At 33.3% G+C, this 17,822-nt stretch overlaps 1 protein-coding gene across 1 annotated transcript; it reads right to left on the reverse strand.

Annotated features, from left to right (window-relative positions):
• Positions 1 to 638: 638 nt before the first annotated feature.
• On the reverse strand, positions 639 to 3,863 carry LOC121264021 (glycerol-3-phosphate 2-O-acyltransferase 6-like). Its single transcript, XM_041167048.1, is given in 4 exon segments — positions 639 to 1,750; positions 3,085 to 3,171; positions 3,173 to 3,312; positions 3,315 to 3,863. Coding segments are annotated over 4 exon segments (1,494 nt in total). The 5' UTR covers positions 3,709 to 3,863; the 3' UTR covers positions 639 to 877.
• Between the last annotated feature and the right edge of the window lie 13,959 nt (positions 3,864 to 17,822).

Genomic DNA, 17,822 nt, shown 5'->3' on the forward strand with positions numbered 1-17,822 from the left:
AATTCTGTGCAGTACTCGTAACAGTTTTAGCGGTGGAAAACTAATTCATAACTCTGCGAAATCATGATCATGATAAGAAGGATGCAGTCAACAATGATTTTGAAACTAATATATAATAGATGTTATTGAAGCAAAATCATAGTCATTCTAATTTCCAATGAATGGTTTGAAATCTAAGGAATTTTTCATGGTATATATACATTACAAGAAAATTACTTATTTGAGACCAGTTATTTCCAACAAAAATGATTATTTTCTGTTAAAATGAGTTTATTTTTGTCGTAAATATTCTTTATCATCACAAATACTTATTTTTCTTGTAGTATAATTAATATATATATATATATAGATAGTAGAATATCCTAATTAAAATTTGAAGGAATCTTTGTTCTCAAAACAAATATGCCTAAGATATGTGCTATGGATCATCATGTTGATCATTATGCCGGCCCTTATATACTTAATAGGCAACATATGATCTAAATAAAACAACCGGCTTGGCAACAACTAATTAATAAGAAAGATATGAATGCTTTTGAGACAATCCCACGACAGAACAGGATAGGATATATAGTTAGTATTTGCGTGATCTGTCTAATTTTGAGGTTGGTCTTACATGAGGTATATATGCAGTCAAATAGACAAAAAATAAAAACATTTCTTGTATAAATCCGAATATAATTATACATAAAACATAAATAATATTGCTAATGTTGCAACGTCGACCATCACAATCGGTTTTTATTGCTATGATGAACCGGCCGGCCCCGGCCCTTGGATCCTTTTTTTTAATTTTCTTTAATATACCAGAAGAAAAACAATACAGCCAATCATCATGAAATAATAATTGATTAATTTGCTTTTTCTTCTTCCTGTCTTAGGCCTTTTCCTTCTTAGATGCAGGAACCCGGCCATCTGTTCCTGCGAGTATCGCATACTTATCCTTCCTAGTCAAGTTCGTGCACTCAAACCCCAATGTCCCAGCCAACACCCTTTGAATGTAATTCGCAACTTCGATTGCTGATTTCCCACCTTTGCAAGTCAGCTCCAAGGGAAGCTGATTCAAGAACGTGATCTCGTACGTGGGTCTTGGATTCATGAACACAAAGTAAGGATCCAGCAGTTTGTGCCCACGAACTGTTGTTCCATAAAACACCTTTTGCTTTGTGTTGATTGCAACAGGGACAATCCTATCCGTAAGCTCAGCAAAAAGAGCACTAAATCTCAACAGAAATGGCTCTCTGCAAGTGGTTCCCTCGGGGCAAATCACTAGGTCTCCATCTTCAAGCAAGCGTTTGATGTTTGCTGCATCTCTCTCCCTTTCCCTTGAAAGTGCAACTGCTTTTATTGGCGAAATAAGTTCTGAGAATTTGCTTATACTATACGTGACACAGCTGATCTTTCTTCCTAGGGCAACGGATATCACAACTGGGTCTAAGACTGTACGATGGTTGCAGACAAAGAGCACTCCCCCATGACCTTTCTTGGGTGGTGGGGGAGGAGTGCCCTTAACAGTGAGTTTAATGCCTAGGATCTTGTAATTGTAGAACACAATTCTCTCAGGTAAAGGCAGATTGAGGTAGACTCTGAGGATGGAGAGAACAATACCGATTGGCATCCATAAAAAGGCCAAAAGAGCAACCAGAGGAGTGGGTCTCTGAGATAATCGGCCATCATGGAATATAATCGGGCTTAATAACTTGTTTCTTGGTAATGGCTCACATTTAGTTCTTGGCACCATGTAACCTTCCTGCAATTTGACAAAATAACAAGAATTAATTAAAAAATCATGGCCTTAAATGTCCAAAATTAATTATCATGTGTATAATTAATTATCAGGTAAATATTTCTCAATTATATTAATCATGACACTAAGTTAATCGATCTGTATTTTTTTAACTATTCAGATCATGTAGTGCTATTTTCTCTTATAAGAGTTGATCACTGCATGGACTCGATCGAGAATTATAGAATTTCTCTTATAGAATAAGACGTACCGTATTGAAAATGGTTTCCCCATCGTAAAAGAAACTACCAAAAATGGATGACATCGACCCACAGAGTACTAATCTAGTTTATGGTGGGTAGCAAGCAAGCATAAATATTATTAATTAACGGAAAAAATATTTAATTAATAAATTCTGATTTGAGTGTGATAGCCACCAATTGAAAAATAAGCAACAAATTAATTAGTTTTGTGTAGCAAATTAAAGAGATCATGAGCTAATTATTGGTAGAAGTGACATGCTTAATTAGTGAATTAATGATCATGATCAGATGGATATATAGCTCGTGATCATCATCTAGCAAGATGCAGTAAACTAGCTATATATTAATGATTTCATAATATTTCCATGAGCTGGTGCGTACGTACGTACACAAATTAATAAGGCTTGGGATATTGAATAAGAAGAGTACTGGAACGACGTTGGAGACATGAAGAACTTATTGCGGGTGTCAGTTCTGCATATAATGTGAAATAAATGATCCTCTTGTACGTAGTACTTCATGCATCACAATTTAAGTGGGCACAACCGTTATATCAGAGAGAGAGAGAGAGAGAGAGAGAGAGAGCTGGAAATTGATAGTTTTAGATCGAAGGAAAGACAAGGCCATTAATATGATCACGAGGAACTGAAAAGCATAGGGCAAGAAGAGGCTCAAAATAGAAGCCATATATTCATATAATTACTAGAGATTCGAAACGTGAAAAAACTACCCAAGCTGATGGACCACCTGAATTTATTTACCACAAAAGTGGTTCGAGAAAGATAGAAAACGGGGAACAGACACGTTCATGAATAAAGCATTAATATATTGCCATGAATATTAACGCTCTCGCCAAACGTAATCATGTGTCATGAGATCATGAGATCAGTGTTGTGATTAACCGTACGATCGAGCTCTTTTGAGCTCATTAGGTAGAAACAGCTCATGGAGTAGAGTAAATATTGACATATAACCATAGCCAAATTAAATTGAAAAGGAACTACGGCAAATAAAAAGATAGAACCGCATGGGGAGGGGGAAAAAAGTAGCTAGAGACAACTATATAATACTGAGTGATTAATAAGGAGAACAAACCCTGCAAAGCGACATGAAATCATGGTCGGTTTCTCGATCTCCAAGACCCAAATCTGGCATGTCGGTGCCAAATTCCTTTAAAATGGCTGTTTTTTTTGTGATCGCCAACGAGTACTCCTGGTTTCTTTGCAAACCCAGTTGCCCTCCCCGACTTTGTCACTTCCAACTCCGTCCCAATAACCTTATCAGCGCCTAAAAACGCCGTGACAAATGGTTCCACCATAATTCTGGATTAGCAGTAATAATGTATCGCTTCCCGAAGGAATTGAACACTCTCCAAGCCTCCGGGTGTACATCCTCAGCATAAAACTTGGGCAGGACAGACCTCGAAACAAGCTCAATATTCCTGATTTTTAACCCCGCGAAAGCTATAAAGATAAAGGTCTGGATTGCCACAGACTCCGAAACAAACAAGTAGATGAAATACACGAACGGAACCGATGCTAAAAGCAGTAGCGCCCTCAGAAGGCTACCGGCTTCAAGAGCAACAAGCAAGAAGTAGGGGAAAGCACTTCGCGAAACGAGAAGTGTCCCGTCTAGGTCCGATGCCACCGTCTGGTTCGAACGCCCCTCGGAGTTACATTTTGAGATGGGTTCGAAACGACGCTGAGCCCCCATGACCATGGGATAGAGAAAGCAAACAAGCAGATCGGAGAGATCTAGAGAGAGGGGAAGGGGGAAGAGAGAGGTTATGTTATTCTCAACGTTGGGGTTGAGTGAAAGATGTTATGTTATGAATAAGAGACGAGAGCGGAGGGGTTATTATATAAAGGGAGAGACAAGACAAGGTCATGTTGGAAATGCAATTAGCAAGGAAAATACATGAACGTGGTTGGGAATTAAGGGAGATGATCATGATCAGAGGCTAGCTCGCTCGCTAGAGATCATTGCACGAACAAGTTTTATTTTACTTTATTTTTATTCTTTATTTTATAGAGATATATATATATATATATATATATATATATATTTTGATGTAGACGTAGAAACTTTGGGCAGTTGTGAGGAAGCCTCCGGGTGGTTGGAGGTCGATACCAACGCCAATACTACATTCAATTAGCCTACTTTTTAGTTTTGTAGGCGCCGGCCCTGCCGCTCATTAAAGATCGGCTTGCAGCTAGCTAGCTAATTTAGTGATGATCCTTTGCATAATTTAATGGCTATACGTACGTACGTATACTGCATGCATTGTATATTAACTCATCTATGTATAATTGTTTTTTCTCCGCTCATCAGCAGTAGTACTAGTAATAATTATATTAATAAAAAGAAAGGTTATAAAAGCTGGCCATAAGTGAATCCAAGGAATTAACAAATTACTACCAAATTAAAGTACTACAACAATTAATATGCCTAAATTTGTCGTATATATATTTATTAGAATACTCTTCTATATCTACTCTATTATAATAAGTAGCTATCTAACTGTGAATAGTAATTTTTATTTTTTTTTATTAACTATTTTTTTCCTGTTAAGTCTTATTTTACCAAAAGACCCTTAAAACCCTTGATCATCTGACGTGTATCTCCCTTATAGAATTTAATAAAAAATTATATTTTACCAAAAGGTCTTTAATAGCCCCACGATGCACGTAAATTGACGTCTCTTTTCATGTTCTTTTTGTTCTGACAGTGTACTCATTTTCTTTTCTTTTTTCAATTTTTTTAAATAAAAAAATTAAAATGACTTTACTCTTTAGAATAGAAACGCTTTAGAGCATTCTCATTGTAAAATTTAACTTTAAGTAAATTTAACTAATAAAATACTCAATATATAATATTAATTATTAATTTAATTAGAATATAATTAATATTAATATTAATTAATATTAATATTGAATATTATTAATTTGATTAAAATAAGCTACTGACTTTTTCACTTTTTTTTTTTATTTAAATCATTATGTCAGGTGCACCCCAAGGCTAATGCACCCGGGCCGTTCCCCTGTGTGTGTATGTGTGTGTGTGTGTATATATATATATATATATATATATATATATATATTGATCAACCAAATTAATAATTAAGGCTCTAGTACTGTGAACGAGAAGAATGTGCATAGGTGACAATATTGTTGCCGAAGCATGGACCAACCATGACGACACTAGGCCAGGCTATTATAAGGCATGCATGCCAAATATTATTGTGTATTTTGGATTGTAGGTTTAAGTTGTGACTTGAAGCAACAGTGGAGAAGAGAGTGAAAAAGCATGTATGTGAAGTGGGACTCCACCAGATAGCTGAGCTAAGTGCGGCCTCCATGCACTACGTAGTGCATGGAGGCCGCATGCATGTGATCTGCGAGGTCGACCTCGATCGATGGCCGCCCTAGCTCCGGTAGATTGTGTCCCAAAAATAGTTCGGTCTGTACAAAAAGTGGCAATGATCGAGTCCTGAGGATATATAAAAAGTGCCTAATGCATTCCAAATCTGCGTAAAGATCGATCAGAAGAAAAAGCCTAATGAAAAATAGACTCACCACGTACCATGATTGAGTAAGTAGACCACTCTAGCTAAGATCATGGATCAGGAGCAACCAATTAATTTATATATTTGAAATAAATAAAAATTTCCTGAAAAAAGAAAGACACAAAGTGATCATGTTTTCATCTGTGTATATATAGGATGGAATATTATGGATATTACAGGTTCTCAGGATTTTGTATTTTTTCCTTTTTATTATTTTTAATTAGGTTCAGTTCATTTATGGATTTTTTTTTTTTTTTTTTCATTCGTGTATGCATCGAGGATTTCCAATTTCTTATTGATACTTTGCTGTGGGAATTCATGATTTTTTCTTTTTGTAGTTTATAAGTACGTAGCAGATTATACATGTACCTTCCATAAAGTATAAACAAAATTACATTCCGTATAAAAAATTTGAATTCCTTTTCCTTTTACACTTAATTTCTATTATTAGCTACAGTAAAGTAGTAGCATCCACATCATGGATCCACAGATCATCCAGTACAATTATAAAAGAGCTTCTTGATCTCATTGAAGAATGATCATGACAGTCTACATGGAATTATTATTATTATTATTAATTTCTTATGGGATAGTTAAAACTCAACAGTTATCTACTACAGATAATTGGAATATTGAGTAATTATAAATGAGAGATGCTTCAAAAAGAGAGACAAACTTATTTGTGAAAGCTAGTCATGAGGCCGGGGAAGAAAAAACAAATCACTACTCTTTATATATTCAAAAATCTTCTCTAAACTTTAAGCTGAGCTAAATCTAATTATATCGCAAATGTTTAAAATTAGAACTATAAAACCTAGCTAGCCTTGGAAAGCATGAATTCCAATGTTTACGAACATGATTATGATGTTAATGTAACTTAGAATTATGATCAGCAGTTCAAACTTGCTGCAGCGATCAACTTAATTATTTGGTTGATAACAAGCTGTATTATGAGTACTGATGCAAAGAAAAGAAGAGTACACTACAAGAAATTTGACTTTTAGGGACGAAATTTGTTAGGAAATACATTTTGTCTCCAAAAATACCTGAGCTACTAAATTCGTTCGAAAGGAAAAATATCCATTCGAACAAGATATTTTGTGATGAACACAATCGTCTCAAAAAAGGAAAACCGTTCGAACGGAACAAAATATATTCGAATATGGAATTAATGTCCGTTCGAACAGTATATAATCTGTTCGAATAATAATATTGGTGGAAAATTAATTTATTTTTCCCGGGGTAAGTTAATAACCGTTCGAACTTAAATTTCTTTGTTCGAACGGATAGAAATTCAATTAATTTTTTTATTAGTATGGATTTGTGCATATATTTTTCTATTAAAGTAATAAATATTTTTTCCATTAATTTGTTATCATTTTCAAAATATAAAAATGCATATATATTATATATTATGATTTGTGGCGAGTTAAAATATTTATAAATTGATAAATTACTTTTATGTAATTAACTTCAAAACTATATTATGATTTCTTTTATGTTAAATTTATATAAATATAACTTTAAAGGTGGTATCATTTTTTATATTATTATGAACGGCAAGTAAAATTAAAAAAATAAACAAAGTAGTAAACACGAGAAATAAAAACCATACATTAATTACATCTCAAATATATAATGTTCAGTACAATATAAAAAAAGTAAAATAATAACTAAAACGATCATAATTATTGATTCCTTAGTATATCAACATCTTCTTGCAACATTTTAATAGATCCTTCCAGATCCTTAAGTTTCGCCATTATTGACTTAACGAACTCCACAAACAGAGCTCGTACCTGATCCAAAGTAGCCCCAGGAGGCTATCTCTCAACAGCGGCAGCACTACTAGAAGTTGGATCTGTGGGAGGATCACTAGGCTGTTCTGATGCAGTCTTCCGCAAGTGCCCCTGGCTCTTGCTGAATGTGATCTTGTTAAGGGGCCCCATCTATGGCGACCTCATCTCAGTGGCCGACACTGTAACCCCCGATCGGAGTAGGAGGTTAGATATCAGCAGTACAAATAGTAGACTACCTCCACTGGAAAAACGTGACTCCGATCTAATGCGGAGGAATAAATACAATGCCAGATCAATGGGATCCCCCCGTATTATCCGCAGCAAAAATTTGGCTCGATCGATCCCTAAATCAATCTTGTGTTTTTTCGGATCGATATTATAGCCAACAATCAAATTAAGCATTCTAAAAAATCATTTACTATCAGCCTGTCGGATCACCTTGCTCCCATCATATGGAGGAGCCGATGGGTCTCGCACTAGCTGACACACTTGATCGTCTGTGAGACCATCATCAGGTAGATCCTCATCCTCACTACCATCAGAAGTAGCATCCGAATCTACATTCGGGACTAGCGTGGAGGATGCGGCCGGTGTGTCGGAATCAGATGGTGCAGCCGCTGGTCCCCGTGTAGCCGCTGTAGGATATGCGTCGGCTGTACGGGGAATGTCAAGGAACTCAGCAATAATGCGGGGAGAGAAATTAATACTCGCTCCCCGGACTGATATGGTGTAGAACAGAGCATCAGCGCTAAGTTCTCCCATGGCACGGTAGAACTCACCGACCATCTCTGAATATGCACTCCCCCGCTACTCACAGATCGGTATCCATCCCCGCTCGGTGAAGATGGACTGTATGCTCCGTCCCTCCCATGAAAGATCAGAGAAGTCAGACAAAATGACTGGACGCTCGACAAGTGTAGACCTCGTCTCCGGAGCATGAGCTGCTGATCCACTACTTTGGCTGGGCTGATCTCTCGCACGTTTTCTTCCGCTGGATGCCATTGATATATTGTTTAACCATAATGAAAGTAAGAATATAATTAACCATAATTTTTAAATTATATTATTGAATAATTATAGTATATTAAACTTAATTGAAATAATTCGTTCGAACAGAACATAGTCTGTTCGAACTAGAAAACTCTATTCGAATGGACTGTTCTGTTCATTCGAATAGAGTTTCTTTGTTCATTCGAACGAACTTTTTTTGTTCGAACAGAAATAATGTTGTTTGGCAACTAGGAGTTCGAACGGACTAGAGTTTGTTCGAACGGAAGAAGCCAAACAACCATGACTGAGTTGACTCAGCCCCGAACTGAAAAACTTCTTATCTAGATGTTATCCTTTGTTTTAATTGGTATAAATGATTTAGGAGTGAAGCCCAATCATTTCTACCAATTATTTTGATGTTATTTCCACAGAATACACCAAAATGGGTGGATTTCAGATTCGAAATTCATACCCCCAAACACATCCCATTGTGCAAAAAACTAAACAATAGAGGTGGAGAGTTGACGCATAGCTCTTAGAAGTTCAAATATGGGGTTCCTACAGCGGTTGAGTGGCGATTTTCATGGTGGAGTTAAGGGGCGAACTCGGCAGGGTCTCGGTGGTTACTGGTTCGAATGAGAGAATTTTGTTTCATTGTATTCGAACTGGGTCTATAATGACCATGGCTCTCGTTTGAACTGGATAAATATTCATTCAAACGGTTATTATATTAATATATTTATAATTATATTAGTAATAATAATATATAATAATAATAATATTACAAAGTATAAAAGTATAAAAATGAAACTAATAATAGTATTATAATACTTTTAATTAATATATTTAGTATATTATTTGTAAATATATTGTTTCTATTATACTAAGTACATACTAAGAGCATTAACGTTGGATTCATCATTTTCATCTTCAAAATTTGGTGAAAAGTACATATTTTTCATAAACTCAAAATCTCCCTATCCATAACCCCACATTGAATTAGCCATTTAATTCATCAAAATAATAATATAACATGGTTTTTTTAATAATAATATTTTTAATTTATTTTTTTCATATTTTACAATTATACTAACTATATGTTAATTAATAATTTAATACTTAAATTATTGTTTCCCAACTTAAATATATTGTGGCTCAAAATTAGAAAACAATAATTTAAGTAAATAAAATAATAGTTATAGAGTGTGAATAGTGACTCTTCAAATTTGAAGATGAATTGGAATGCACAATTCGTCAAAGTTTCAGATTTTAAAGTTTGGTGAATCCAATGCAGTAATTTTAAACATGAATTCAACAAATTTTGAAGATTGAACTATAGTAGTTATACGTTATATAGCTACTATAGTATAAGTATTATATATAGTTACTATATAGCTATAGCTATTATAAGTTATGATAACTATACAAGTTAATATAATTAATATAAATATAGATATATTGGATATTAGCTATATAGCTACTACAATGTAAGTATTATATAGTTACTATATATATATATATATTAGCTATTAGTTATATAGCTATTACAGTGTAATAAGTATTATAAGTTATAATAACTATACAAGTTAAAATAATTAATATAGATAGTAGTTATTAGTTATATAGCTACTACAGTGTAAGTATTATAAGTTTTGATAATTGTACAAGTTATCATAAGTACTATAGTTAAAATAGTTACTATAGCAACTTCAATGCAAGTATTATAAGTTATGATAACTATACAAGTTATCATAACTATATTAACTAGTTACTATTATAAGTTACTATAACTATAGTTATTATAGATTATATCACAAGATAGTTAGTTATATAATATATAGTGCAAAATTAGAAGACCAAAAGTATATATATATTAATAAGTACTATATATTAATTGTTAGTATATAGTATAAGTATTATATTAACTATTAGACTTGTAGTACATTATATATTATCAATTATAATATAAAATTGTTGGTAAAATATATAGTTATTATATAGTATATAATATTAAAATATTTTATGATTGGTTCGAACCCAAAAACGTCCCGTTCGAACGGTGTTATCTCGTGGAATGTGTTTGGAGGGAAACTTCGCGCCAAATACTTTGAATGTTAGTTTATTCGAACGTCAAAAGTCGTCATTCGAATGCTCTGCAGGAAACAGTGTTACAAAAATACCCTTTGAGGTGGTCTACATTTGAAGAATATGCCAAGGAATATTCTGATTTGTTAGTTTGAACAACAAAATGACACGTTCGAAGGTGAAATAAATAGCGGCAGAATTGGCGCCTATTCGAAATTTTCGTGTTCAAATGGGTAAATTTTCAGTTCGAACGGGACTTCACAGATTCATAGACCTAAACCTCCCGTTCATTTTCACAGTTGATGAATGTTTAATAGGAGGCAGAGCACGGCTTTGTGTGTGTGAAAGTGTTGTGGAGAGAGAGATACTCACAGACTTAGTGAGAGAAGGGATTCTTGAGAGAGAAAGGAGAGATTCGAACAAAATGTATGTTTTTTTTTCTATGTTTTTTTGTATTTCGAGTTCCATTAATATTAGTTTATTGCACATGATTTAGTTTTCTCATAATGTGTTTTCTGCTTATGTAGGTATTGTGGATTGATATTTTTGTTTGGATTGCTAAAATTTAAGGTAATATTTATAATTTTTAGATTTTTGATAATTTATAGTTTTTAATTAATTATGTTAAGGTACATGCTGTATATTTGTGTTTGTGCAATCCCATTTAAAATGGGCATTCTGACAATATACATCTTATGAGATTATGATTGTGAAAATTGTATTTTGTGGCAAATGTTTTCTCTGTTTTGTGTCTGGAATCTGGGATTGTCCCGTTCGAACGCTATAACGTTAGTTCGAACGGGATCCTGTGGGAGTAGAATATTGTTCGAACAAAATCTAAATATAACAAAAATTATAAATGAATAAAATATAAAAATATAGATTAATATAATATAATTACAACATAGTTTATATAAAATTAAATTAGAAACTTAAAATATAGATATAACATAGCAATTGTTAATAGCTAAATTAATGTATAAAGCTTATAAAAAATGTAATTAAAAAATAATATAGTATAATTAAAAAATATTATGTACTAAAATTAAATTAGAAACTTAAAATATAGATATAACATAGCAATTGTTAATAGTTAAATTAATGTATAAAACTTATAACAAATTTAATTAAAAAATAATATAGTATAATTACAACATATTATGAACTAAAATTAAATTAGAAACTTAAAATATAGATATAACATAGCAATTGTTAATAGTTAAATTAATGTATAAAACTTATAACAAATTTAATTAAAAAATAATATAGTATAATTACAACATATTATGCACTAAAATTAAATTAGAAACTTAAAATATAGATATAACATAGCAATTGTTAATAGTTAAATTAATGTATAAAACTTATAACAAATTTAATTAAAAAATAATATATTATAATTACAAAATATTATGAACTAAAATTAAATTAGAAACGTAAAATATAGATATAACATAGCAATTGTTAATAATTGAATTAATGTATAAAACTTATAACAAATTTAATTAAAAAATAATATAGTATAATTACAACATATTATGCACTAAAATTAAATTAGAAACTTAAAATATAGATATAACATAGCAATTGTTAATAGTTAAATTAATGTATAAAACTTATAACAAATTTAATTAAAAAATAATATATTATAATTACAAAATATTATGAACTAAAATTAAATTAGAAACGTAAAATATAGATATAACATAGCAATTGTTAATAATTGAATTAATGTATAAAACTTATAACAAATTTAATTAAAAAATAATATAGTATAATTACAAAATATTATGCACTAAAATTAAATTAGAATGTAGCAATTGGTGATTAATTAGGAATGTAATGTTGCAATCATGTATTTATGATTTGGAATGTAATTTCATTGTATAATTGTATTATGAGTTAGATATTTTTGAATTTTAGGGTTATTTTTATATGTACTTAAATTTTAGACCCGTTCGAGAGTTGTGGCCAAATTTTCTCTTAAAAAATGTTTGGGTACAACTCTTGAATTGTCCAAAGTGGACAGTTTGGGATTCTATTATCTATACGGCAGATATATTCAGTTTAAACTCTTGTGTTAGGCAATTAAAATTTTGGTTCAGCGATTCCTTACATTCTTCAGGTATGTGGTCTGTAAGTTTCTCGGTCCATTAATAGGGTTGACGACTTATCATGACTAGCATACTTGGAGAATAGTAGGGAAATGTTGCCGAAATTTGTACTAACATTAGAGTTTAGGACTGAGTATATATGCGATATAGATAATAGTCTCTCAAATGGGATAAGATCAACTACCTTATAAAAGTTGGATTTTTTTTTTATAGTGTTTATCCCATGAATTTTGTGTTTTTTGATAGACATCCGATAAGTAATTTCATCCACGCTTGTAAAAATGATTGTGTTCTCTACTGGTAGTAATATGCAAAATTAGACTCATGCCCAGTGTGTCATGAGTCAAGATGGACATCCGATAAACGTAATATACCCATAAAGTGTTAAGACATTTTCCGTTGATTCCTCGACTTCAAAGATTGTTTATGTCCCGGTCCACTGCCAAAGGTCTTGACATCAAACAGAAAGAGTCCAAAATGAAAACTTTCTCTCGCATCCTGCAGATTCCTTACAATGGAAGAAATTTGACGTCGAGTGTCCATGGTTTGCTGAAGACCTTGCAATGTACGTCTTGGTTTAGCAACGGACGATTTTAATCCATTTGGCAACATGAGCACTTCTCATAGTACTTGACCTGTCATATTAATGTCCTATAACTTGTCACCTTGGAAGTTTATGAATGATCCATATTTTATGATGACTCTACTGATACCAGGGCCAAGGTCACCAGGAAATGAATTAGATGTATATTTGCAACCACTGATTGTAGAGTTGAAAGAGTTGTGGGATCAGGGTGTTAGTACATATGATGCAGCCTCGTCGGGGGAGTTCAAGATGCATGCTGCAGTGATGTGGATAATAAATGATTTTCCTACATATAGAAATTTGTCTGATTGGAGCACAAAAGGTAAAATGGCTTGTCCTGTTTGCAATAGAGATACACAGTCTCAATGGTTGAGTCATGGTAGGAAATTATGTTTTATGGGATATCGTCGTTATTTATCACATGATCATAGATGGTGTACAAATAGAGCGATGTTTGATGGAAAGGTTGAATGCAGGGCATCACCGCCAGAGTTGACTGGGAATGATATTATCGCCCAGTTGGGGGATGTTTCAGAAAATAGATTTAGAAAAGATTCAAGGGTTCGAAAGAGAAAACGACAAGCATTGGAGTTGAATTGGACAAAAAAAAGTATTTTCTTTGAATTGCCATACTGGTCTACCTTAACAATACGCCACAATTTAGATGTTATGCACATCGAGAAAAATATATGTGATATTGGGCACTCTGATGTCAATAGAAGGGAAGACAAAAGATACAGCTAACTCTCGTAAAGACTTAAAAGAGATGGGGATCAGACCGGAATTGCATTTGCAAGATAATGGATCGTCAGCTTATATGCCCATCGGATGGTATACACTTTCAAATGATGAGAGAAAGAAATTTTGTGATTGGTTTATGAAAATCAAATTACCCGATGTCTATGCTTCAAACATGACAAGATGTGTTCGAACACATGATTGGAAGATAACTAGTTTTAAAAGTAACGACTGTCATGTATTTCTGCAGCGTCTGTTGCCGGTTGATGTGCGTGGGAAGCTTACTCGAGATGTTCGTACAGCTCTCACAGAATTAGGGAGATTTTTCAGAGACATTTGTAGTAAAACATTGAAAGTTGATGCATTGTTAAAAATGAAAGCTGACATTGCAGTAATATTGTGCAAATTGGAGAGTTTGTACCCGCCTTCATTCTTTGATGTAATGGTTCATTTGGCTATGCACCTGCCTCGTGAGGCTTTACTTGCTGGCCCGGTTCAGTATAGATGGGTGTATCCTATTGAACGGTTTTTGGGAAAACTTAAGCGATCTGTGGGGAATAAAGCTCGTCCAAAAGGTTCGATTGCAGAGTTATATATTGATAATGAGTGGCATACCTTTGGTTCAATGTATTTTTGTGGAGCTGATACTAGATTTACAAGACCGGACCGAAATTATGAAGGTGGGCGAGAGATGGGAGTCTCATCGACATTTACTGTATTTTTCCAGACCGTGCGTCCCATAGGCGCACAAGGTGGCTACGATCTATGTTCGCAAGAGTTTGAAAGAGCTCGATGGTATGTCTTAAATAACTGCACAGAGATTGATCAGTACTTAAGGTTAGTGATGATTCTCTAAATCACTATTATCTTTAAGTTTATGTATAATAATATAGTATAACTTCATACAAATTAAACATGAACATGAACATGCACAACGAACATATACAACTAATTCGCTCGAATGGTGTAACTGACGTAGAAAAGATGCACGAAGAGGAATTTACCTCGTGATTTGAACATACGGTATTACTATTAAGCCCCATTTTATAATACAAATTTCATACCACTAAACTCTACTTTTTTTGTATATAATAATATTTATTGATAGAGGTTGCATTGAAATATGGTGAAAATTCATCAGAAATCTCACTAGAACTGTATGCTCTAGCATGTGGTCCGTTCAGACGGGCTTTCCAGTACTCAGGATGTTTGGTGCGTGGATATAGATTTCACACAACTGATAGAGAAAGATATAGGAAAACTCAAAATTGTGAGGTTGTAGTCAAAGGAAGCCATGGGGATGACAACATTGATTTCTATGGAATTGTGGAAAATATTATAGCGTTAAAGTATGTGGGAGGATATATGGACTGGTTGTTTAAATGTAATTGGTGAGATGTCTCAAATCCTAGGTTGGGAGTGCGTAACGATGATTATTTTGTGAGTGTCAATACATCTTGCACATGGTATGAGGACGATCATTTCGTTCTCGCTTGCCAAAAGAATCAAGTTTTTTATTTAGATGATTCGGAGTACGGAAACCCATGGCGGATAGTGGAGAAGTTCGCACCAAGAAATGTATATGATTACATTCCAGAGGCAGACGAACCACCTGAAGAAGTTGATAGTCCAGCAAATGAATAAGCATATCAAGAAAGTGAAGTAGGCATCAATTTATTTGTTAATTTAAGCCAATATGATATGGTTCCATTGCATAGAGAAGATGTTCAACCTGAAGTAATTGAGGGTGAAATATCGGAAGAAGATGAATCAACTGAAGTGTCTAGTGATGATGAGGGCGACTGGTCCAGCAAAACGAATAGTGAATGAATTTCAAACATGAATTTCTGTAAGTAATATTAACATGTAAATATCTTTAACGATTGTTTGAATAATAATTTGTTACAATTTCAAATATATATACCTCCCAAACGCAAAGCAGCACGTGTGCCATCCCCATCCATTATTGACTTCCTGTGTAGTTCACTTGTCATCAATAGTGAGCCAACATTACCAGGCCCAGAAAAAGCTATTTTATCAAATTAGATATCATATTTTATGCTCAATTTAAGTAATATATCTATAAAATAAATTAATTTAATTAAAAAGTTATGTTTTAATTGTTGTATATATAGCTGTTGTAAACAAGCGTCGAGGTAGAGGCACTACGAGGGGTGTCTGCATAGAGAAAGTAAGGAAAGTTGGTAAAATCAAAGTTGACATTCTTGATGATCACACCAGTGGCTCCGGCGATTCGGCAGCATGGCTTGCTTCTTATGTTGGTACACTTACTCGCACGTATGCACCGATTTCTACATCCTCTTAGTCTAAAGTTCTCCAAGATGTGAAAGACCACATAAAAAACCGTTGTTTGGTAATAACCTACATCTCAAGCAACTAAGTATATAACATGTTACTTTCAAGTTATTTTGTATTTATAGTAATTGTTTATAATTTTCGAAATGATGAGTTCGAGCTTAATTTTGGCCGAAGAGAGGATCGATTAACGGTTGTGGAACTGATGTCGAATGCATTTCAGAGGTACAAAGGTCGATGCCATGCATATTATAAGAAGTTCAGTACTACAATAGAGGCGCGCCAAAATCCATTCCAAAATATTCCACGAAACGAATGAGAGAAAGTTTGTGATATGTTTGAAGACCTGCTTATCAGGTAATATCGCAGCTGTCTTTTTTTTAATAATATATCACAGATGTATTAAACATATAGACTAATATTTTTTTTTTTTAGCAATGGAGTACTGTGAACAAAGCAAATATATCAAATTTAAAGATAAACCATCATGCAGGTTCTCGATCTTTTCATCGTTTGTCTAACAAAATGGTAAGTTATTTTAGTGCCCATTAAATATTAACATATAATACACATTTTCTGATTTAAGTTTTAATATAGATTTTACTTTTACAGAAAGAAGAAAGTCCCGCTGACTATGATTTGACCCAATTGTATGCTAAAACACATAAAAATCGTGATGGTGTTTGGGCCAGTCCCGAAGCAGAGGCAAATTATGTAAGTTTAAGTTTTTTTAGTCTCATTGTCACATAATATTTTTGTTACATATACTAACTTTAATATTTTTGTTTTTGTAGAACAAGATGTATCTCTTAAGGAAACTGCTGTGGATCCATCTGATGCATCATCTGTCAACGATGCTCAGATCCTTTCTCAAGTTCTTGGATCACGTTCTGGATATTTGAGGGGTTTAGGACGTTGCGTAAAACCATCCTCATTATCATCATCATCCTATTCTCTAACCAAATTAAATGACGACAAGCCTAAAGAATTGGAGAAAGCAGCACTTGAGATAGAATGATTAAGGTCCAAGGAAAAAGAGCTGCTGGCCCGATTAGATCAAGCAGCGGATTTGGAGGCGAGATTAGAAGAGATGATGCATTTGAATAACCAAAAAATGTTTGAACAATTCCAGTCAATGATGTCCCAAAACTCTTTGCCACCACCATAGTCTTCAAATTTATCTTTTCTTTAATTGCTATTATGATGTTCCAAAACATTTGAACAATTGATGTTTGAATTACAAATTGTGTAATATTAATATGATATTTTTAATTAAATTCTGATCTGTATGATTAATATAGTTCGAACGGTAAATAACAAGTTCGAACGGTGAATTACCATTTGTAATTTCATTCAAACCAAAACAGACACATTCGAACGGAAACTACCCATTCAAACGACAAAAGAGAAATACGGACGTTTGAACAATAAATTAAGAGTTTGAACAACAGTTATATGCAAAACCCCGTTCGAACGGATATAATTTCCGAAAATAAAATTTCTGTTCGAACAGACATAATTTTTGTTCGAACACAAGTCGTTTGAAAAATTTATTAGTTCAATCGCATAAAATTTGTTCGAACACTCCGTTCGTTCGAATATGATCAAATATGGACATTAGTTTGAATGAATATTTCATA

The sequence above is a fragment of the Juglans microcarpa x Juglans regia genome, chromosome 5D (genome assembly GCF_004785595.1).
Source record: "Juglans microcarpa x Juglans regia isolate MS1-56 chromosome 5D, Jm3101_v1.0, whole genome shotgun sequence".
NCBI lineage: Eukaryota > Viridiplantae > Streptophyta > Magnoliopsida > Fagales > Juglandaceae > Juglans > Juglans microcarpa x Juglans regia.